The 23,343-nt window shown below is 37.2% G+C and overlaps 2 protein-coding genes across 2 annotated transcripts; one reads left to right on the forward strand and one right to left on the reverse strand.

Moving 5' to 3' along the window:
• Window positions 1-3,859: 3,859 nt before the first annotated feature.
• Window positions 3,860-5,263, reverse strand: LOC113360280 (bromodomain-containing protein DDB_G0278469-like). The gene is made up of 5 exons (XM_026603805.1): window positions 5,207-5,263; window positions 5,015-5,122; window positions 4,789-4,941; window positions 4,170-4,716; window positions 3,860-4,029 (listed from the first exon to the last, which is right to left on the reverse strand). The coding sequence occupies exons 1-5, from the start codon at window positions 5,261-5,263 to the stop codon at window positions 3,860-3,862; spliced, it is 1,035 nt and encodes a 344-aa protein (XP_026459590.1).
• An 11,767-nt stretch (window positions 5,264-17,030) lies between these two features.
• Window positions 17,031-21,993, forward strand: LOC113316014 (2-isopropylmalate synthase A-like). Its single transcript, XM_026564251.1, has 12 exons — window positions 17,031-17,781; window positions 18,362-18,575; window positions 18,672-18,752; window positions 18,976-19,068; window positions 19,211-19,297; window positions 19,426-19,526; window positions 19,841-19,874; window positions 20,045-20,119; window positions 20,668-20,751; window positions 20,855-20,992; window positions 21,211-21,356; window positions 21,570-21,993. Exons 1-12 carry the CDS (start codon window positions 17,081-17,083, stop codon window positions 21,697-21,699), a joined length of 1,884 nt encoding a protein of 627 aa, XP_026420036.1. The 5' UTR covers window positions 17,031-17,080; the 3' UTR covers window positions 21,700-21,993.
• Window positions 21,994-23,343: the final 1,350 nt, after the last annotated feature.

The raw sequence follows: 23,343 nt of genomic DNA on the forward strand, positions 1-23,343 counted from the left end.
TAAATCTTAACCATCTAATTTCATTTTAAATAATTATTGTAATTGGATAATATGACATGGAGGTCATCCCGGAGGTCCAAATTAGACTTTTTTGAACACCTTTGTATTTATTTTGACATCCTTCATATTTTATAGGATCTTCTATGTTTAAATGGGGGTTTAAAATCCCATTTGTCAAGAAAAAAAATAAAATTTACACTTTCTATTGGAGATGGTCTTAGAGTAGCTTTGCAGTACTTGCGCACACAAGTCACACCAATAGTGTACTCATAGATCACAAGATAAACATTCATAGGAAGTAGATAATATATCATGACTAGGGGTGTCAACGGGTCCGGCTCCTCCCGGGTATCACTAGACCCGGACCCTACTTATAAAGGTCGGATCCGGGTCCTAACGGTTCTGGGTCCGGTTCCTACATTTGTGGACCCAGAACCGGACCCGTTTAAATATCCGGGTACCCGCATGTCCCGGATACCCATTGAGTCTTAAGAAAACTATTAAAAAAACCTCAAAAACTTAATATTTGTCTCTTTTTGGCTTGGATTTAAATAACTTTTATAAAATTTATTATTATTTCTTATTAATGTACTAAATAAAGATTAAATGTAAGACAAGAATTTAAAACGAGTAAAATATCAAAGCAAAAACTAGCAAAAACATGAATAAAAGTATGAATAAACGGGTACCCGATATCCGCGGGTACCCAACGGGTATACCCGTTTGGACCCGTTTAGATTCAGGTCCAATCGATTAATTACCCGTCGGGTCCTAAGTTGCTAATTGGTCCAACTTTAGGACCCGGAACCGGACCAAGTCTACCGGATCCGGTTCCGGTTCCGGGTAATGGGTACCCATTGACAGCCCTAAATTTCATGACAAAATTAGACACCAATCATGTTCCAGTTCCATGTAGAAAACGACTTTCATATATCATGCCTCATCTTCTTCATAAGCCTGGATAATGATATAAGCCGTTTTTGATGCCAAGTTGAAAATCGAAAATTGATCGTGTGACAATAATGTTGATTGTGAAATGGCATAAAGTCAACATTCGACTTCTTCCATAGTGAAATAAATAACCTATAGTATATCGGTATTCATCAGAGATTTTCTTCAAATTTGGTGTCAAATAATTATCCATTCATGTATTTGGACTATTAGGCGCGATGATGATGATGCCAGTGCACTACGGGAAAAATCATCATTGACGACACAAGATAAGAGTTGCAGTACCCCTACGACAACTCCATTTCATGCATTGTGGAACGAGGGTATTGTAGAAAGTCCAAGTTTTTCTATAATGGATGACAAGTGTTGTAACGGGTGATGTGATTCATGGTTCGACAATAGTTTGTCGATGTTGTGATTCTCTTTCGATTTTTTTTGATAACCTAACACAACCCTTGCTTGTATTGTAGAACAATCGTGGACAACATGAGTAGCATATCGTAGAAACACATGCCACAACAATTACCAGTATTATCAATAATATTTGCACAACACTTGTATGAATTGTCGAACAATCTTGGACAACACAAACTTATGTTGTAAAGTAACTGTTTCACAATATCTATTTTATGTAGTTGAAAACCTTTTCACGATGTCTATTAGTGTTGTGAATGCTACTCTCACTACACTTCCTTGAGTTGTATAACTATTCTGAACAACACCTGCTGATGTTGCAAGATTTCATTTTACAATGATTGTGTTATGAAGTAGAAATTGTTAACACAACACTTACTAGTATTGTGAATATTACAGTCAGTACACTTGTTAGCATTGTAGAACATTTGTTTTTACAATTATTGTCATGTGTAGCAGAAATTGTTAACACAACACTTATTAGTATTGTGAATATTACAGTCAGTACACTTGTTAGCATTGTAGAAGTACCTTGATACAACTATACTATGTGTAGTAGGACTATCTTGGACAACACATAGCTATGATTGTAAATAAACTATTTTACAATACTTGTGAATAAAATCAAACCCATATTTCAGAATATATATTTCACTTTTGTCACTACTATTTGTGAAATGTAAAGAAACAACTAGATTAAACTGAAATGTAAATAAACAATTGGATTAAACTGAAAGATTCATTCAAATTAAACCAAACCCAGAGTTAAAGCATTCACATACCAATGAGATATACACAAAACATACAAAAAAGTGGCAGTGATATGTTTGTTACCAAAAGTTAAGTCTCTAAAAAGATCACAGAAGATTAAGAAGTTTATTGGTAGATTATTCTATCTTTGGGCCATGTGATAAAATTTGAAACAACATCATGAACAGTTCTGACTTCTGAAGTAGCTTGGTAGACAAGAGCATCATTCACATAAGAAACCTTCACACATACAGTGTAGGCTCCAAGACCGATTGGTTTTCCATGTATCTGCTTACTTGGATCTGTTTCAGCAATTTCAGCCTCTGCAACCACCTCGTCCTCCTTGTACCAGCTTAACAACTTGCAAACTTGGAATCTCTTTGGCACTTGAACCTCATTTTGTTTCCTGACATGACTTGGAGTGGTATCAGTTGAGACTCTTTCATTACAGATAACATTTCTGCTAGTGCTAGCCTCATGATTGTTGCTGGGACTTAACATGTGAGAGGGTAAGACTCCATTGCAGACACATTTTGATTTCGTTCCCTATATTAAGACCAATCACAGTAGAGATGAGATTATCGAGTTTGAGTTTATCAAGAAAAGGAGACCTAATAAAAGACAAGTTAAATTCTCACCTCTAGCTGCACCACTCGATCACTCAATGCTTTATAGGATTCTTGACACTCTTTAATCATCATCTTATAGTGGGACTGCGCAACAACCTTTTTACGTGTCGCTCCAAAACCAATTCCTTTAAGTCTCCCTTTAGTTTTCTTGTCCTCACCAAAGGCCTTTGCAAGAATATCATCTGTCACGGATGATCCACAGTCAGCATGATACTTTTCTCGAGCTTTTTCAAGTTTTTCCTGTGTAAGCGTGTAAAACATCAGATATTTTTGACTTTTTCAAGCACACACAAATAAAACAAAGTAACATGAGAAGATTTCTTACCAAAGCTTCTACAACACCAGGATGTGGTTTCTTTCCTTTGCGCTGTTTATGACCAACTTTCCAGATTATAGCTCTATCAATCTCTTTGGTTGTATTTTGCTCTTTTTGCTGCCAAATAAATGTATCAATACATGAGTCATCAAGAATAGCATAACAACATGGTATTATCTCAGAATATTTCTAAGATAAAACTTTGTAGAGAACTTCAAACAATTATATTTTTAACGATGCAATAGCTTTCACATGGTGAATATCAAGACTGTAGAACATACCAATTTCACCTCCAATCGGGCGTAACCTTCTCGACTTATGGTATGTGGGGTGGTGTGTTTTGAACGATTGCATTTTTATTCTTCTGACCTGAATAGAAAAGTAAAAAAATCATTTGACAGACTTTAAAGTTTTTAATACAAATATATAGGCATTCTATATAATAGAAATTACTTACTCTGAATTCAATAGAGTCTACATGTTTCACAAACTCTTCCCACTCCCTAACTGTCATGGTCCTGGGCATTAACTTCTCCAGCCGTTTCTTTTGTTCTTCCCCTTGTAGCCGATCCAAAGCGTCGAGTACCAAACCAGCTTTCCTTGACCTTGCTTCTCTAAGATAAGTTCCCATCTTGCTGAAATAATAGTCTTTGTAATACTCAGGCACAATGAATCGGTTCTACAAATAAATTTAAATAATTGAATTAGAATACGCTATGAATTAAATAATTGTTGACTATGACTTAAATAATTATTGACGAATGAAAAGAGTTAAAGAGTTATCAATTGCGAACCGAGACTATCTTCCATATGTTTTTTTGGCTTCATAAGGGACAAGTCTCCAATCCTTGTACGTTAATGGAAGTTTCCGAACAAGCACCCCTAGCACACTGGCAAGTTGCACAGATGGATCACCAATCGGTTGTTCATTAGCGTTGAAGGAAATTGTTCTTTTCGGATCAGCAGAATCTAACTTCAGTGCATACATCTGGGTTGGACCACGTGGAACATATTTTCTTTTCTTTGCTTCTTTTCCTTCTTCACCTTCCTCATTATCATCATTACCACTACATCATTTTCTTCTTCCAATTCAGGCTCATCACCATTACCATTATCATTCTCTTCTTCCACATCAGGCTCCACATGATCAGAGTTATCCTCTTCCACAGCTTCCTCCTCCTCTTCCTCTTCTTCTTCATCTTGAAAATCTGCGAGAGTGTCGTGTGGATCCCTAAGTTGAACATTCAGACATGGGCCTGTGCTGCTTGTGTCAAGTTTTCGCTTTACATTCTTTCGCCCCACTCCAGATTTTTCAGTATCTCCTTCAGAGCTTTTTGATTGGGACTTTGTAGTTGTGGTCTGTGAATGTTGAGCACTTTCAGATTGCACATTCTTCTTCCTAGTAGCCTGTCTCTTTGTAGTTGGTGATGACATTTTAGCACTTTCAGGTTGTCGACGACGCTTTGGAGTTGTTGCACATCTAGTTAGAGAAGAAACAGCAGCACTTGGTTCTAACTTCTTGTTCCTTGGTGATGATCGCCTACTTTCAGGTGGAAGGGATGGTTCTGCGGACTTGGTTTGAGTCGGGGTTTGCAGCTTTGAAGTGAGTGAAGCACTTTCAGTTGGGGACTGTTGAGTGTTCTGCTTGTTTTTCATCTGCAAAAAGTGTAGCTTAGTTAAAATGAGAAGGTAAGTAGTTGTTGTGAAATTGAGATGAAAAGTCATTACCTTTATCGCAAACTTCTTGTTCCTTGGTGATGATCGCCTACTTTCAGGTGGAAGGGATGGTTCTGCGGACTTGGTTTGAGTCGGGGTTTGCAGCTTTGAAGTGAGTGAAGCACTTTCAGTTGGGGACTGTTGAGTGTTCTGCTTATTTTTCATCTGCAAAAAGTGTAGCTTAGTTAAAATGAGAAGGTAAGTAGTTTGTTGTGAAATTGAGATGAAAAGTCATTACCTTTATCGCAAACTCTTGTGTCCTTGGTGATGATCGCCTACTTTCAGGTGGAAGGGATGGTTCTGCAGATGGAGAACCTTTATCAGTTTTGGACTGTTTGTTTTTCATCTGCAACAACAATGCATATAGGTTAGTTAAAATGATATGGTGAATAAATTTATTTACACTGAAATTGAGATGAGAATCCTTTACCTTTATGGCCAACTCCCTGACCAGCTTTTTCTTTATTGTTTCCTTGTTAGTCTTCATTATTGCAGTTATGCCTTGCAAAAATATAATCACAGTGGCTAAACTTCATGCTTTGGCACAAATATAATCAAATCATACACCTAAAGAGAATAAGGCTACACCTATCAAATCACAAATTCTTACGAATTCTAAATTATACTTCATGCATCGAACAAAGGGGGATTTTTTGTTATAACACAGAACAAAGACCTAAAAAACTAGAACATGAGCTGCAGAGACAATCATTGAAATGAAAATCATCATAAAAAGACCTAAAATCGAAAATTCCCTAAATTAAATAGGACCCAATACCAATTTCATCATGGAAACAACAAATCCTAAATTGCATGTGAAGATCTGAACATTTATGTGAAGAAAAAAAAACTCAAAATTACTAAAATAGAAAACAGGAACAAAGAGATTTATTTTCTTAAGATTTGAGAGTATGAGAGATTACCCCTTCGTGAAATCCTTTTCTTGAAAATTTGTTAGGGTTTTCTTCGAAGTTGAAGAGCTCTGAGATTAATAGATAGTTATGGTTTTCTGAAGAGTTTGAGTGATTGAGAGATTGTTAGGGTTTCCTGATGAGAGATTTAGGGTTTTGATGAGAGATTGTTAGGGTTTTCCGATAAGAGATTGTTAGGGTTAGAGCTTCACAGTTGCAGACATGGCGATGGCGATAGGTGAGAGATTTTTTTCTGGTGAGAGAGTTTTCTTATTTTTGTGAAGAGTGAAGAGAATAATGATTTTGGGCGCGTTGTGAAAATACTGGGGGGAATTAACATGGGATAGGACACGTTGCAGTGGTCAAACATTAAATATTGTCTGAAAATTTCTTGGGCAGACACGTGACCAAATTTGGGCGGGATCTGGGGCGGGAAAGTGGAATTTTCTGATTGGTCTAAGCAAAAGCATACGGATTGGAAAAAAACACAATTTTTGACAAACAAACACAAGATTCCCACCGTTAGATTTAGTAGCAGTTGCTTCCCTAACTTTGGTACGTTGGATTAGACAAAATTACAAAAAAAAAATTGGTGGTAACACTCTAAGAGCAACTGCAGTGGTCAGACGGACATTATACCAACGCCTGGTGTGGGGCGTAAAATATACCAACGCCTGGTGTGGGGGGGAGTATACGTTCGCCCGGTGTAGGAAAAAAAAAAGAAAAAAAAAGAAAAAATGGGGCGGAGGTATTATGCCCGCCCCATGCATTTGAAGTTTGTAAAGAGTGGGGCGGAGGTATTAAGCCCGCCCCACACAAAAAAAAAGAAAAAAAAAGACGGGCGTGCATTATACGTTCGCCTGGTGTGGGGCGTGGACTATACGTCCGTCTGGGGTGGGACTTGGACATACGTCCGCCTGGTTATGGGGCGTGGACTATATAAACGCCCGACTATATTTGGATTTGATCTTGGTCGCCGACCAAATTTGGTCTGGATTTTAGTCTTTGATCAAATTTTGATCGATGGTCCGTCCCACTGCGCCTATCCACTGGACACTATATTGGGTTTAGTCGTCCATTGTGGACGCTCTAAGTAACATAGATATAACCTGACTCCGAGCTCGAAACCTGGCGGTAACTGGTAAGTGGACTATTCTAAGTCAGAGACTTCGTAACCTGACCGGTTTTGGCAACTTCGAGACATAACATGGCTCCGAGATCGAAACCTGGCGGTGAGTGGACTACTCTAACTCGGAGACTTCATAAGAACGATGAATCTGTCGATTCATAGGTAAGATGCTTTCATAATATTCCTCCAACCCTTAAACCTGACCGGTTTTGGCAACTTCGAGACATAACATGGCTCCGAGATCGAAACCTGGCGGTGAGTGGACTACTCTAACTCGGAAACTTCATAAGAACGATGAATCTGTCGATTCATAGGTAAGATGCTTTCATAATATTCCTCCAACCCTTAAACCTGACCGGTTTTGGCAACTTCGAGACATAACATGGCTCCGAGATCGAAACCTGGCGGTGAGTGGACTACTCTAACTCGGAGACTTCATAAGAACGATGAATCTGTCGATTCATAGGTAAGATGCTTTCATAATATTCCTCCAACCCTTAAACCTGACCGGTTTTGGCAACTTCGAGACATAACATGGCTCCGAGATCGAAACCTGGCGGTGAGTGGACTACTCTAACTCGGAAACTTCATAACGATGAATCTGTCGATTCATAGGTAAGATGCTTTCATAATATTCCTCCCCTTAAACCTACCGGTTTTGGCAACTTCGAGACATAACATGGCTCCGAGATCGAAACCTGGCGGTGAGTGGACTACTCTAACTCGGAGACTTCATAAGAACGATGAATCTGTCGATTCATAGGTAAGATGGTTTCATAATATTCCTCCAACCCTTAAACCTGACCGGTTTTGGCAACTTCGAGACATAACATGGCTCCGAGATCGAAACCTGGCGGTGAGTGGACTACTCTAACTCGGAGACTTCATAAGAACGATGAATCTGTCGATTCATAGGTAAGATGCTTTCATAATATTCCTCCAACCCTTAAACATGACCGGTTTTGGCAACTTCGAGACATAACATGGCTCCGAGATCGAAACCTGGCGGTGAGTGGACTACTCTAACTCAGAGACTTCATAAGAACGATGAATCTAACCATATACTGGGAATATTCCTTTGGAATATTCTATGTATATCATCACATCATAACCACCCATTCATTTAATTTTTAATTATATTTCATCTACAGTCGTTAATTTTTTTTTTGTTTGTTTAACATCATTCTCATATCTATTCCTTCCTCATCCTTTTATTTTTTTCCCTCAACTGCATCTTCCCAGTGTGTTCGATGAAGAAACTTCACCTCAAACCACCATTACTCAAACCACCATCACTCAAACCACTTCGGTACAGCAGCACCTCCATCACTCAAACCACTGGCAACTTCATCGTCAACGACTCCAACAGCTCCGTTCATTACCATCGTTTTTAACTTAATCGATCTCAGGAGATTACTTCACCAACTTCATCATCACCACACAATGTTAAAGATCGATCTGTAACCCATATCTCGACTAACCACCTCCACCAATTTCCCGAAGTTGAAGATCGATCTGTAACCAAAGCTCAATTAGGGTATATTGTTTTTTTGATTTTTGAATTAGGTTTTTTCAGTGACTTTTTTGCATTAAAATTTGAATTAGGTTTTTGTTCCTTTCTTATTTGCATGACAGTAATGAAGAAAAGAGGTTTCATGATTCTAGGGAGTTTTCAATTGCTCCATTTGTGTATTATAGATATCAATTGTTTTGCTTACATGTTTGATGCACATGTATATTATAAATATCAATGTGTGGTTTTCATTGAAGTAGGCAGTATGATATGGACCTGCCGGTTGCACCCCATTAGAAAAAAGTTTAAATATAATTTTCATACGGCCAGTGATTCGTGCATCAATGAAATGAATGATGCATCATTGCGTCAATGTAATTTAAGAAGTTACCACCCAGATAATATGAGAGAATTACTGCTCCAATCTTTTTTTTGTATATGTAAATATCTTATGATTTGTTAATCCGTTGTGGTTACTTATGCTGGTTATCATATTTTGATTGCGCCAGGTGCCATATCATACCCCAGGTGTTGGTTGAGAAGGGAAATTGAAAGGTTTTTTTTAACTGGATTGAAGAACTGAACATATTTGCAGATTCAAGTCATTCAAAATTATGAATAAAGATTGGGTTCATTGGCCAAGGTTAATATGTTGTTCACTGTAGAATATTACATTCTTTACATTGGTTTTCCCTCTTTTATTGTTTTATTCCGTGATTAATTATTTCGTCGTTCTTTCATGTAGGGGTGATCTTCCATATCAGGAGGCCTTGAAGAATTTCATAGATACCGTTTGTCAGAGACTTGGAAATCCTTCTGAATTCAGTTGTCCTTGTGTTGATTGTAAGAATCTCACTTTCCCACTTCCTCCGCAAGAAGTGCATCTTCACTTACTGAAACGAGGTTGGGATCCTACATACACTGAGTGGGTTTTTCACGGGGAGACTATACACACTTCTACTGATGTACACCAAGAGGGAGCAACAAGGGGATCATATCATATAAATGCTGCTATTGAAGCTGATGCACATATCGATCAGGGACATGAACCTGTGCAAGATGAGGGTTTGGAAAACCATGTGGAAGAGGCGGACACACCGTTATATCCTAATTATAAAACACACACAAAGTTATCCATCACTGTTGAATTGTATAGGCACAAGACAGTAAATGGTTTATCTAGGAAATCTTTTGACGAACTTCTCAAGACAATCGGTTCCTTGTTGCCGCCAGATCATTGTCTTCCTTGCTCAACATATGAAGTGAAAAAGCTGCTGAAATCTTATCAATTGACTTACCAGAAAATACATGCTTGTATTAATGATTGTTGTTTGTTTAGAAAAGATTTGAAAGACGCAGACGAGTGTCCTAAATGTCATTATTCTAGGTGGAAGGCAGACACATCTAACATGGACGATGCTGAAATGATAGACAAGCCGCAAAAGAAGATACCGGTGAAGGTGCTTAGGTACTTCCCCATTGTGCCGAGATTGAGAAGATTGTTTCAATCAGCAGCACTGGCTGAGCAGTTGATATGGCACGCGACGAACAAGAGTAAGGATGGGAAGATGCGTCATCCAAGAGATTCTTTGGCTTGGAAGCACATAGACAAAAAGTATCCCGAGTTTGCTTCAGATCCCCGTAATTTGCGTCTTGGGCTTGCTGCTGATGGATTTAATCCATTTGGTGATCTTTCCGCAGCCCACAGTTGTTGGCCAGTGATGCTCGTGGTTAATAATTTGCCCCCTCAGTTGTGTATGCAAGGTGACAACATAATTCTGAGCATGCTGATTCCAGGAAAAAAACAACCGGGTAATGACATTGATGTATACTTGCAGCCCTTGATTGCTGATCTTTTTGAGTTGTGGGAGAAAGGGGTGCAGGTATATGATTCGTTTACTAAAACATATTTTAACTTGAAGGCGTTATTAATGTGGACAATAAAAGATTTCCCTGCATATGGTAATTTATCTGGATGTACGTATAAAGGGAAGGCAGCCTGTCCTCTTTGCGGTGAAAATACACTTTCAAACTGGTTGGCATTTAGTCGTAAAACTGTCTACTTGAATCATAGGAGTTTTCTTCGTCATAATCATCCTCTTCGGCAAAAAAAAGATTGGTTTAATGGAGAGATTGAGAGGAAGGAAAAGCCACCTGTTATGTCTGGTGCTGCGGCACTTGAATGTCAGAATAGTATTACAAATGATTTTGGGAAAGCGGAGAAGAACGAGGAGGAGATAAGGAAAAATAAAGAGCAAAAGAAGAAGAATAAGGGCAAGAGTAGTGCGGCAACAAGTGCAAATGTGGGAAGCGGAAAAGGGATGTTGTTGCTGATGCGGCTATTTCTGGTGCAAATGATGATGAAACTGAACTTCGGGTGTTTAACAAACGGTCAATATTCTTCGACTTGCCTTACTGGAAGGTTAGTTCCATAACTTCAAACTTACTTGTTAATATTTGGCTATGGGTTCTTCTGCTTTGCACCATGTTAGCCTCTAAACTTCACATTATCAATGTTGGGTTTTTCCATAGATTAAATGTCTGATCTTTTATATCTTTATAGAATTAATTACTAATGTTGGGTTTTTCCATCTTCCTAGGATTTATTACTACGGCACAATATTGATGTTATGCATACAGAAAAAAATGTTTGCGAGAGTATTATTGGTACCATATTGAATATAAAGTCCAAAAAAAAAAGACGGTCTAAAGTCCCGCAATGATCTGAAGAGTATGGGAATAAGACCAGAATTACATCCAGTAGAGATAAATGGAAAAACGATCCTTCCACCAGCACCATACTGTTTAAATGACAAGGAAAAGGCTATATTGTATAATAGGATGAGAAATTTAAAGGTTCCATATGGTTTTAGTTCTGATCTTAGAAAGCATTTCTCAAAAGATGGTTGCTTAGGTGTTCTTAAGGCTCATGATTACCATGTTCTTATGCAACAAATATTACCCGTTGCTTTGCAAGGACTTTTACCTGTAGGGCCAAGGGAGGCAATTTTCAGGTTATGTTCTTATTTTCACGAAATATGCCAAAGGGCAGTTGATCTCCGTAGATTAATAGAACTTGAAGTAGAAGTTGCTGAGACTTTGTGTATGTTGGAGAGGTACTTCCCTCCGTCACTTTTTGATGTCATGATGCACTTGACAATTCACCTAGCTCGAGAAGTGCGATTATGTGGACCTGTACAATATCGTTGGATGTATCCATTTGAAAGGTATGCCAATTTAATTTATATTACTTCTGTTTTTTGGTTTCGTGTAGAAAGTTATGCCCTTTGTATCTTAGAGATACTAATATTTAATTAACTAGTAACTGTTGCATACTCGACTTTCCTAGGTATATGAAGACATTCAAAGAATATGTAAAGAATTATGCACAACCTGAAGCTTGTATAGCCGAGTGTTATCTTGGAATGGAGTGTGTTAGGTATTTTGATATTCGTAAGGCCCAAGCAGCTGAAACAGGAGTAGAGCAAAGGCGTAACGAAAACACTCAAAATGGTTCCACACCGGCATCACGTCCTCTTTCTAAAGGTGTCCAAGTGCGTATGGATAGTGAGAAGTTAAAGATAGCTCACAGATATGTGCTTTTTAACACACCCGAAATTGACCCATATATGATGTAAGTATGATGTTCACGTTTATTAAAAATGGTCTGTCAATTAATACTTCATTTTCTAATTTTAATTTTGTCTTAGAATGCATATGGACGAGTTAAAATCTCCTGCTGGGAGGGCAATTACTAGTGAAGACCAACTCAATTCCATACAGTCTGACACATTTGCAGATTGGTTTCAACAAAAGGTATGTTTAGTCCACTCTTAGTCAGATTATGCATCTTAGTATAGTTTAAACACTTGGACATTTTTCTGCTGTGGAAAACTACTACAAAAAACACAAATGCGTGTGATTTTGTTTCATTCTATCACATGGAACAATCCATGTTCGGCACACCATCATATAAATCTAACTTCTTATGCTTAGATAACAAATTTAGTTATATTCTTATGTCCTGAGATTATACATTTGTAAGTTAAGATGCAAATTGAACAAGGGATGCCAATATCACACACGGTAGAATGGTTGTCATATGGGCCGTTGGAAAACTGCATATCATATAAAGGCTTGATTATCAATAACACTAGGTTTATTACGAAGGATGTTAAGAGAGTCACACAAAACAGTGGAGTTTCAATTGAATCAACAACCTTAGTTGCAGGATTGTCAGAAACTAGTGGGTTCTACGGTGTTTTAGAAGAAATTCTATTGTTGGACTACAATCATATGTTTCAAATTCCAATATTCAAATGTGATTGGGCTCACACCAATTTTGGTTTGAAGGTAGAAGATGGCTTTACATTAGTCAATTTAAAGCAGCATAAGAACCAATACTGTAACGATCCATTCATTTTAGCAGAGCAAGCGCGACAAGTTTTCTATTCTCTAGAGTCAAATACATCTAACTGGTATGTGATGGTGAAACCACCGCCCAGGGGTTTCCATGAATTAGAGGAATACAATGAAAAGCATGACACAAATTTCCAACCAGTGGATACTTCAACTCTTGGTTTCCAAATGGATGACGAGAACGAGAGTTACTTAAGAGAAGATGGGGAATATACCATAGTGGTTCCGACAAAGAAGAAGAACAAAAATAAGAAGAAAAAGAAGTTCACAAGTTAGATTAGTAGTTTATTATTTTACGGTATTGTATTCTTACTTTAGCAATATTTGGTGTTATTTGCCTTCTCAGTAATCTACTTCAACTGCTATTCTCAAGTTTCTTGCTACAGCTGAGTGTGTAGTTCTGTATGAGTTTCCTGCTATTCTCAAGTTTCTTGCTACAGCTGAGTGTGTAGTTCTGTATTGGCTTGTGTATTTATCACTTATCAAACTCTATGTTCTATTGTTGGTAATTCATGGTTGCTTTTGTTATCATCATTTGTGTGTGAATATCGGTTTGGAGATGGTAATGTTTTTCAGAATATTTGTTTGTTTGATGGTATACTTTTGCCATAATTCCCCAGTTGCATGCTTTGCTTAAAGCGGGTGGTCTTATAGAATGTATGTGATTATTTACAGAGAAGAATGTATATGGTTACAGAGAATGCTTCGCGCTCTTTGCGGCTCAGTCGGCTTTGAGCATTATATTTTGTTTTACAACGCTTATGAAGGGTTGTCATAATAGTATATTAAAGAACCACCAACTTTACAGAACTTGTGATAGTGTAGGTATGGTTAGTGGTGTAGACTTCCATATAGGAGGCTCAGGGTCGAATCCCCCAAACCTAATTTTTTCCCACATTCTATATTTTAACTTCTACAACACTTATAAGTGTCGTCATACGTTTCTATTAAAAAAAACAAAAAAACCCAAACTTGTGAACTGTAAGGATGGTTGATGAGCTATACATCCATGCATTAGGTTCATGTTCGAATCTCCCCTCTAACGTATTTTTCATTATCATATTTTTGTGTTCTTCAACAACACTTGTGAGAATTGTGATAGGCTAAGTCACTACACTTATGAAACAAAGTTGTTATACCTAAATGTCGTCACAACAGTTTTGCTAAAGGAGTTGTCGTTTGTTTTCTTAGCGCAACCCCTTGTTCCTAAGCGTTGGTAGTGATGATATACGACAACTCTTCCTTTGAAACCAGTTGTAAAACATAGGACTTTCTACGATGTATAGTGAAGTGTTGTAAATCTCCAGTTGTAGATGTATATTTTTCCCGTAGTGGTGCCACATTGCCAATGGTTATCAACCATAAGCCAGGTTATGATACTCTTGGACAGAAGTTGACAAACATTTGCCTGCGAGAAGGGGGAGTTTCCTCCCTGCTGGTTCGAAGACATTAGCTTTGGTGGCTGGTGTTGCAAGCCCACAAGAGTTTGGACCGTCATACTATAAAAATGAACGATTTTTTGGGGACTACTCCAAAATGGTGGGGGACTACTATTACTTTTTCGGGTGGATATTAGAAATAATATTGAATCACCCCTTATTTAAGTTTTCTTTTAATACTAAATTTTCCCTTAATTAGCGAGTTAATTAATGATTAGTGAGATTAAATTAATAAGTTGATTTTTTTTAAAAGAAAAATTATTGAGAGGGATAAGAAGAAGATGAAGATAAAGATGAAGATGATAATGAAGATGAGGGTTTTGGAAGGAAAAAAGTTAGATCTTTTTCTTTAAGAGCCACAACAAGAGTATGATGTTTTGGGCACTCATGGATACTTCAAATTTATTTAATGGTTCTTGAATTGGCCAAAACATTCCTAAAAATGAACAATTTACAAATTGATTTCGGTTTGGTTAACAAAGTCCGGCTACGACATCTGAAGAACATGTAGCGGAACTCATCTGCAAGTGTAGTTCGGCTAATGTTTCTGAATACACAGGTAGCCGAACTCAACTTTAATGGAGTTTTTTCTTTCAGAGAAAGTTCGGTTAGGAGAAGAAAATTACGACGTAACCGAACTTAATATATAGGTTTTTCAGAGAAAAGTTCGGTTAGGAGAAAAAAATTGCGGCGTAATCGAACTTTTTACGACGTAACCGAACTAAAAGTTCCGCTGGGACATTTTTTGTGACGTAACCGAACTTTTTACGACGTAACCGAACTTTTCTGAAAAAGAAAAACCTCCATTAAAGTTGAGTTCGACAAAGTTTTTCACATAATTGCTAGCCGAACTTCTCTCCGCAGCTTCCATTTTCAACTCATTTTGATGATTACTTCTCATTTTTTCAACCAAAAACGAATGACAAATAATGAGTTTATTATAATTTTGGTTTTGAGTTTGTTTTGTTAATGAGTTAAATTAAGCTATATATACAGAGGTGGCGGTGGTGGTGGTTTGAGGTGGTCGGTGGTGGTGGTGATGGGAGGAGGTGGTTATATATATATATATATATATATGTGGTGGTGGTTATATATAAATACAGTAACAACTCTATATATTAATACACTTGGGACCTAACAAAATTATTAATATATCGAGGTTATATTATATAAGATTTTACAAGTTGGGACCAATTTTTTTATTAATATATAGAGGTTATTAATATATGGAGTTTTTACTGTATATATATATTATAGGTTAAAGCTAGGTTAGTCATTTCCACATTTTAGGACACCCCTTATAACTATAGAGTAGATATTCTTATCACTTAGTAGTCCCCCACCATTTTAGAGTGGTCCCCAAAAAATCGTTCATCAAAATATAGTACTAAGAGGGTAACCAACTAACCATTGAAACTGGTCGTACTTGTATCAGTGAGGTTCTGTGAAAGAGTGATAGTAACAATTTTGCAGCCAATTATCGTCGACTTTTCTACCGGGGCTCTCAAAATTCAAATTAGGATTGTGCAATAACATCCCCTTGGCTGTAGTGCAAATACGAACATTGCCTTGACAGACTAACTATGTTCTCTAGAACAACATCCGTTCCCTTTGAAGGCTGACTCTCGCTTCTTGGAGATTTTTCAGAAATTTGGTTTAATCACCTTTACATACATACATTTTATGTTATGAGAGTTTCAACAGATAAATCTTGTTTAAACCACTAAATTTTATATTCTCTACATATTTATTTTTGTATTTTCTTTCTTAAACACATAATTTTAATTCTGAAATCACACTTTTAATCAGTTACACATCTAATTTAGGCGTCTATGCCCCAAAGAACTCTTTCAAAAAAAAATAATCCAAGTTTAGGTGGGCAAATTACATTTGCTTGCTAGCTTTGTGATTTGATCTAAAAATTTATCGCGGGCCTTGTCGGATTTCAGTTGCACATAGACAACCTTTTCACCAGAAGGCTATCTTTGTATTTTTTCGCCATTTGGGGCGATTTTTCTTCGTCATTTTGGGCGATTGTCTCTTCGCTTTGCGGGCGATTTTTTCAAATCTTCATGGCTGGATCGTGGCTTGCTATTCTCGATTCAAAAACATCAATCATTCAACAAGATATTGCTTTGGATCTTTCTTTAATCGAAGAGATTTAGGGCATCCGGGTTCGTTTGATTATACAAGATTATGGACAAAGTACTCCTTTCTTTTAGGAGCATCTCTTATCAAAGAAGAAAAAAATCAGATCAAACGGTCGGAATTGATTCCGGAAAAAACCATCATTCTTTCCTCCTACATAAACAAAAGTTGGTATATTTACGGTTTATGGCTCTTTCTCTTTGCGATATACTTGTAATTGATATCTTTAATTGTATTAGGGACACAATTATCTTGTATTTTGGTGTTTTTGATATTCTTGTAAGCAATCATGTAATCGGTATTTTGATTTGAATGAATTGAAATATGTTGATTGACCAAAAAAAAAAAAAAAGGCTATCTTTGATTTTTTCACTGGACTTTAATTCATGGATATCATATTTAGCAGTAAATGCTAACAAAGATTCACCAGAATTTAATTCATTGGGTCATATTTAGTAGCAATAAATAGCAAAGATTTTATATGAGCTTATCCTAATTAATTCTGCTAAATGGTGATCAAGGCATTCATTTCATTGCCCTAAAATGTCACTAGCTAGCACCACTTGGGCAGCACCCGCAGTAGCTGGTGCACATTATGGGTTCTGGGTTCTGACAATCCATGGTCCAAACTTTGGCCCATGGTATTTATTAGCCCCACCAGCCACATTTCTTGGTTTTATCTGTCAAATTCTACCCACTCTCACTAAACCCTTTCAAACTCTTTCTCTTCTTCTCTGTTTCATCCATGGCTGCCGTTTTCATGAACCCTAACATCACCTTTCCCACCCCCAAAACCTTCACTTCCGTAAACCCTAGAATCCCTACTTCTTTCTTCTCCCCTTCATCTAAATCCCTAAAATCCCAACAATCGTCTTCTTTCAAATCAATCAAATGTTCAATCTCACCTTCTTCGGCTTCATCTTCAGGTTCAGCAACAACAACGACAAAACATATTCGTCCAGAATACATACCAAACAAAATCTCAGATCCAAATTATGTACGGATTTTCGACACAACATTGAGAGACGGCGAACAATCGCCAGGAGCAACAATGACTAGTAAGGAAAAACTTGATGTAGCGAGGCAATTGGCGAAACTTGGTGTTGATATAATTGAAGCTGGATTTCCAGCTTCGTCTAAAGATGATGCTGAATCTGTTAAACTTATTGCGAAAGAAGTTGGGAATGCTGTTGATAGTGATGGTCATGTACCTGTGATTTGTGGATTAGCTAGATGTAATAAGAATGATATTGATACTGCCTGGGAAGCTGTCAAGTATGCGAAGAAGCCGAGAATTCATACTTTTATTGCTACTAGTGAGATTCATTTGAAATATAAATTGAGGAAATCTAGAGAACAAGTTTGTGCTATTGCTACAGAAATGGTTGCTTATGCTAGGAGTTTGGGCTGTGAGGATGTCGAATTTAGTCCTGAAGATGCCGGAAGGTAAGTCAATTTTTTCATTTCATTTTACTGATAATTTGATGGAAAATGATTATTTATTTCAGTGTTATTTATTGTCATAGACATGTGAACAATGTGGAATGTGTGGTTTTCGGATTTTTTTTCTTGTATCTGTGTTTATGAATTTTCTGCAATTGAAAGTGGAGAAAATTTGATGCTACAGTGTAGTTAGATTTGTATGAGGCTATGGTTGTTGGGCAAATGGGTGATTATCTTCAAGGATTTGTATAAGTAAACAAAACATTTCATGCTTTAATAGTTTAGTGTTTTCCAGTAACATTCTGAATGTCGTTTTTTTGTTCTTATAACAACATGCATATGTTGGGATAAAGAATGTGGTTATCTCAAGGCAGGGAATTTTGACCTCGGTTGAGGTTGCAGACTGGTGGTAAATTAGGTTGAGATGGATATAGGTAGAATGAGTTTCGTGTGTTGGTTCTATCTTTGACTGTACATTTTATTGTTTTTGATCAGTTATTCTATTTACTGTTGAATTTCTGCTGATTGCTTAGCAAAGACATAGGTATTAGTTTGTAACGTGATTCTTTTGTTTTTACATCAGATCTGATAGGGAATTTCTTTATCAAGTTCTTGGAGAGGTTATTAAAGCTGGTGCGACGACCCTCAACATCCCAGATACTGTTGGTTATACTTTGCCAAGTGAATTTGGAAAGTTGATTAGTGATATCAAATCGAATACTCCTGGAATAGAGAATGTGGTTATCTCGACGCATTGCCAGAATGATCTAGGTCTTTCTACTGCTAACACTTTGGCGGTATGTGATTTTCTTTTCTGTCGATTCTTCTTCTTTTTTGGTTTGAAAATTTGGCTAGAGCAATGTGCACTCACTTGTACGATTATCTAAATCCAGGGGGCCAATGCAGGTGCAAGGCAAGTGGAGGTAACTATTAATGGAATCGGGGAAAGAGCCGGAAATGCTTCTTTGGAGGAGGTTTGAATTTATTCATAAAGTTTCCAAGCTGCTGTAATGTAAATAGTTATTTATAATTTATCATAAAACAACAGGTTATGGTGCAAGTGTAATGTTATTAGTTGGTCTCTCGGTGAAGCAAAAAAAACTAAATTGACTAGTGAAATTAAAGAAGCGTAAAAACTGGTATCCTCTGCCAAAATATAGTCTTTCAATCATGTCATTAATTCATCACGCTATGCAGGTTGTGATGTCAATAAAATGTCGAGGGGATGAGCAATTAGCAGGACTGTACACTGGAATCAACACCAGACACATTGTCATGGCAAGCAAGATGGTAATCTCTAATACATCTATTGATGGTTAATATTTATGCTGTTTTTCCAATATTTCGAGTTTGTTCCCTCCAGGATTTGCCAACATTCTTCATATCATCCTTTTAAAATGAAACTTTTCTAATCACCTTATCTCTCATTTAGGTGGCAGAATATACAGGAATGTCTGTACAGCCTCACAAGGCTATTGTCGGAGCTAATGCGTTTGCTCATGAAAGTGGTATCCACCAGGTTGTTTATTATTTTATGTACCTTGTAACTGCTTATTTGTTTGTTTGACATTTTTGATTTCCTTCTCAAGACCCCCTCGTTCGAACCGGATAATTTAAGATTTAATCTCAATGATTCCACTTTTCCAGGATGGAATGCTTAAATTTAAAGGTACATATGAGATCATGTCTCCTGAGGATGTTGGTTTATCTCGGTCTAATGAATCTGGTATAGTTCTTGGGAGGTTGAGGTATGTATTTTTTTTTCTTCTTTACCATAGTGCTACTCGTAGTTGTAAGTTTTCTCTGTCCAGTAATCTAGTCAGTCAAAAGTTTCCTTTTTTTGAAGAACATGACTCAGAAGATCAGTTTCTTCAGGATGTGGTGTACAATAGGATGTATTATGTATATAAACTAACTTAATAAACAATATCACCCTTAGAATCTAAACACAACTGTCTAGTATATATCTTGGAGAGGGTTTTACGTTTGAAATTTATCTTTTATCTTTTCCCTTTTTCATTTATTTTCTCATAATTTTTTTCTTATTGACTTTTAACTACAGTGGAAGGCATGCTTTGAAGTCTCGCCTTTTGGAGGTATATCTTTTTCTCACTGTTTAGGATTTATGGTTTGGGCGATTTATTTTTTCCCTTTTTAATAAAGTTGTCTAATAATGTCATATATGAGGGGAACCACAACTTTAGAACTTGTCAGTTCAAATCAACGTAAAATGCTTTACACTGTTTTGGGTTACTGCCTGTTTCAGCTAGGCTATGAGTTGGATGGTAAGGAACTTGATGATGTCTTTTGGCGTTTCAAAGCAGTTGCTGAGAAGAAAAAGGTAAGATAATCATGATGACTTTCATTGCAAAACATCTTATCTTCTCTCATCAAACAATATCACCTTCATTGCGCTTTGAAGTCTGTTGTTGTAGAATCTTTAAACTGGCATGAGTTCATAAGGGTAGTTCCTACTTGTTTGTAACTGTCTTCTAGGTTTATTACATTTAGGTTACAACAGTCTTGAGTTTGGAATTGTGTCTGAGTTTCTTTCTTGTGAATAAACTTATGTGAGAATATCATTTTCAATGGTCTGATGTATCTACCATGGATTCTGGCTTTCCCTTTTGCTTATTAGTTTTGTATGTCTCCGCAATTCAAATTATGGATCCTGATTTTTAATCGTACACTAATAAACATATTTCTGTATGAAGCTTCATATTTCAGATTTTTCCAATGTTTATGAGCAAGTTGTTGCTTTTGCTTTGTCATTCTCTGAGCAATTGTTTATATGCTCGAGGATGAAATTTTCCAGACAACCTATAAATGACTTCTGGATTTCGACGTATTATTTGTGTTCTTTAATTGATACAACTGTTGCTTTTGTAGAACTTATCTGATGGTGACATAGAGGCATTGGTCTCTGATGAAGTTTTCCAGCCGCAAGTTGTATGGTCTGTTGGGGATATGCAGGTTTATACGTAGCCTACTATGGATTTTCAATTGTCTACCAAAAGCTTACCGCTGGTTTTGTGAAGAACAATTAAACTCATTACTGGTGGATCAAAATACACAGGTCACATGTGGAACCCTTGGCCTTTCTACAGCAACTGTTAAGCTAATCGGCGCTGCTGATGGAGTGGAGCATGTTGCTTGTTCTGTTGGAACAGGTCCAGTTGATGCAGCTTACAAAGCCATTGATCTCATTGTTAAGGTTCGCCCTAAAATTTAGTTATTCCTATTAAGGTCATTGATATATCAGCGCTAAGGTGAAATCAACTTTAAATAGGTCCACAACGGACCCATCTTTGCAAAGTTCAGCTGCAAATTGTTGGTTTAAAATTCAAAAACTGTGCTTCTTGGCTAACTGCACTCTGGTATTTAATACACACCTGCTTCTGAATATCTGTTTCTTTTTTCATTTTTCTGCAGGTACCCGTAATGCTCCTCGAGTACTCCATGAGCTCAGTTACAGAAGGCATTGATGCAATAGCTTCCACCCGTGTTGTAATACGTGGAGAAAACGGCCACACTTCCACCAATGCTATTACTGGAGAAACTGTCCATCGCACTTTCAGGTTTGCAACCTTAGTAATAATTGTTACTTTGTATAATTGCCTTCCTCAGGCCTTTTTGTTTTACATTTAATAGGAAGCATGTGCCTAGCAGCAATAATGTAGTGTGGACTACAGAATATATGAAAGATATCAAGATGTATTAGGGAGTGTTTTGTGTGAATTCTAGAATCCAACACGCAGTAATGGTAACAGTGAATTATTACTTTTTTTCAGTGGAACTGGGGCAGGGATGGATATTGTTGTCTCCAGTGTCAGGGCCTATGTTAATGCTCTTAACAAAATGATGGGTTTCAAGAGTGTATCTGCATCGAAGGTTTCTCCTGAATCTTCTCAGAGTTCATAAGAAGGCGAAGTCTTCTTAAAAACCTTAATAAAATGTCATTTGTGCCTTTTCTGTATACAGGCTTCCTAAACTTAGGTGTAGCCCATAGTACTTATTTATCTTGATGCGTGTAAATTAGTTGATAAAACATTGCCGTTCTGATAGTTTCAACTTTCTGTGTCCACTGATGTTGTGTTTATTTCTCTTTTAACCTCTGCAAGACGTGGAACATTTTGAATTATGTAAAAATTAGAACTTGGTTTTAGAATATTTATTGGCTATTTGGTATACAAGTTGGTGAAGAATATTGCGTCACTCTCTCTCAAAGATTATTTAATGTTTGAACCTTTCTCAGACTCTGAGTGAGTGGGCTCTGACATGATTTTTTATGATTTTAGTTTTGAGTTTCTAGTTGTTATCCAGCCGTAAAGAAATCTCAGAAAATTCTAATGCATCTTCTGAGGTTTTTAGATGGAAGCATCTCTGCAAGTGGTAACAACAACGATACGGACAAGGTCAATGGGAGAAGAGTTCATTTAAGGACAGTGGGTGATTTGACCGGTCAAAAAAGCAAGAAGTCAAGTTGCGGGATGGATATATGGTGAAGGTGCCTGAAAAAAGTCCTTGATGCTACTCCTCCCCAATCACAGGTAACTATTCTGATCTTCTGCGAATTTTAGATCTGGTGAAAATATTTTGTTCCAAACTAGTCAGTGAAACTTCTCTTTCTCTCTCTCTCTGCTAGTTGCTGTGTCTGTATCTTTTGGGTATATATGAGTGTAAATGTTTTATGTGCTATAGGACCACAAGCTTTTTAAGGAAACGAATAGAGCAAAAAATAGTCGTGGGTACAATGATTTTGTAGAAAGTAGATTACAGCCCAACTATTGGTTAAAAGATCAAAAAGAATAAAGGTGGTGGGACAGATGACTCCTCACTAGTGTATGGGGTTGACAGTGGAGTGGACCTCTATTGTTGTCTCTCTATTCTAAGTTCCTCCGAAGAATATATAGCGACGACTATATCAATTTTCAACCTACACTAATTCCATACATTCGCCATAGAAGCCTGTTAAAGATCTACTTCTCTCCCTCACTTCTTTCTCTGATTCTAAATGTACAGTTGTTGGTTGATTCTGAATCTTATAGTAGTCTATAAAATTTCTCTCAAAATGGATTCTGCTACTTTGATTTATGTTTATATCTTGGATGCTCATATGCTAGCGGTTCACAGGGTGGGATTTCTGTTGAAATATGGAAAATTCTCAGGTTTTCATTAGCACAAGTATTCGGGCACAGATTCTTTGCAGTGAGGGCCAAGTTTTAGAGTTTATTCAGTTACTTTGTTTCTTATTTTCGAAGTGCGAAGTACAAAATGATGGTTTTCTGTGAGCCTGGTTCAAGGACAGATGAACCCTTCTAAGGTAGTACGTCCAGCAACTACAAGATCACTGGTCCAATATGTATGGCATACATGCGTTAACCATCGAGTTTGTTCCAATATATTTCAATGCCAAGTCTCTGGAATAGTAAACAAGGCCTTCTCGGAAGGGAAGATCTCTGGACTCAGTGACAGCTTAAGCTTCTCCCATTTGATTCGTTTTGGTGGAATTGCGTTTGAAGACCAAATACCGTATGGTTTTTACACACTGGTCAGGGGCATCCT

The sequence above is a fragment of the Papaver somniferum genome, chromosome 1 (assembly GCF_003573695.1).
Source record: "Papaver somniferum cultivar HN1 chromosome 1, ASM357369v1, whole genome shotgun sequence".
In the NCBI taxonomy this organism is placed as follows: Eukaryota; Viridiplantae; Streptophyta; class Magnoliopsida; order Ranunculales; family Papaveraceae; genus Papaver; species Papaver somniferum.

Coding starts and splice junctions, on each gene's coding strand:
- LOC113360280 (XM_026603805.1), bottom strand. CDS start 5,263: ATGAAGACTAACAAGGAAACAATAAAGAAAAAGCTGGTCAGGGAGTTG. Junction 4,942..5,014: donor CACAAGAGTTTGCGATAAAG/GTAATGACTTTT, acceptor CACTTTTTGCAG/ATGAAAAATAAGCAGAACAC. Junction 4,717..4,788: donor ACAAGAAGTTTGCGATAAAG/GTAATGACTTTT, acceptor CACTTTTTGCAG/ATGAAAAACAAGCAGAACAC.
- LOC113316014 (XM_026564251.1), top strand. CDS start 17,081: ATGGCTGCCGTTTTCATGAACCCTAACATCACCTTTCCCACCCCCAAA. Junction 18,576..18,671: donor CTACTGCTAACACTTTGGCG/GTATGTGATTTT, acceptor ATCTAAATCCAG/GGGGCCAATGCAGGTGCAAG. Junction 19,875..20,044: donor TGAAGTCTCGCCTTTTGGAG/GTATATCTTTTT, acceptor TGCCTGTTTCAG/CTAGGCTATGAGTTGGATGG.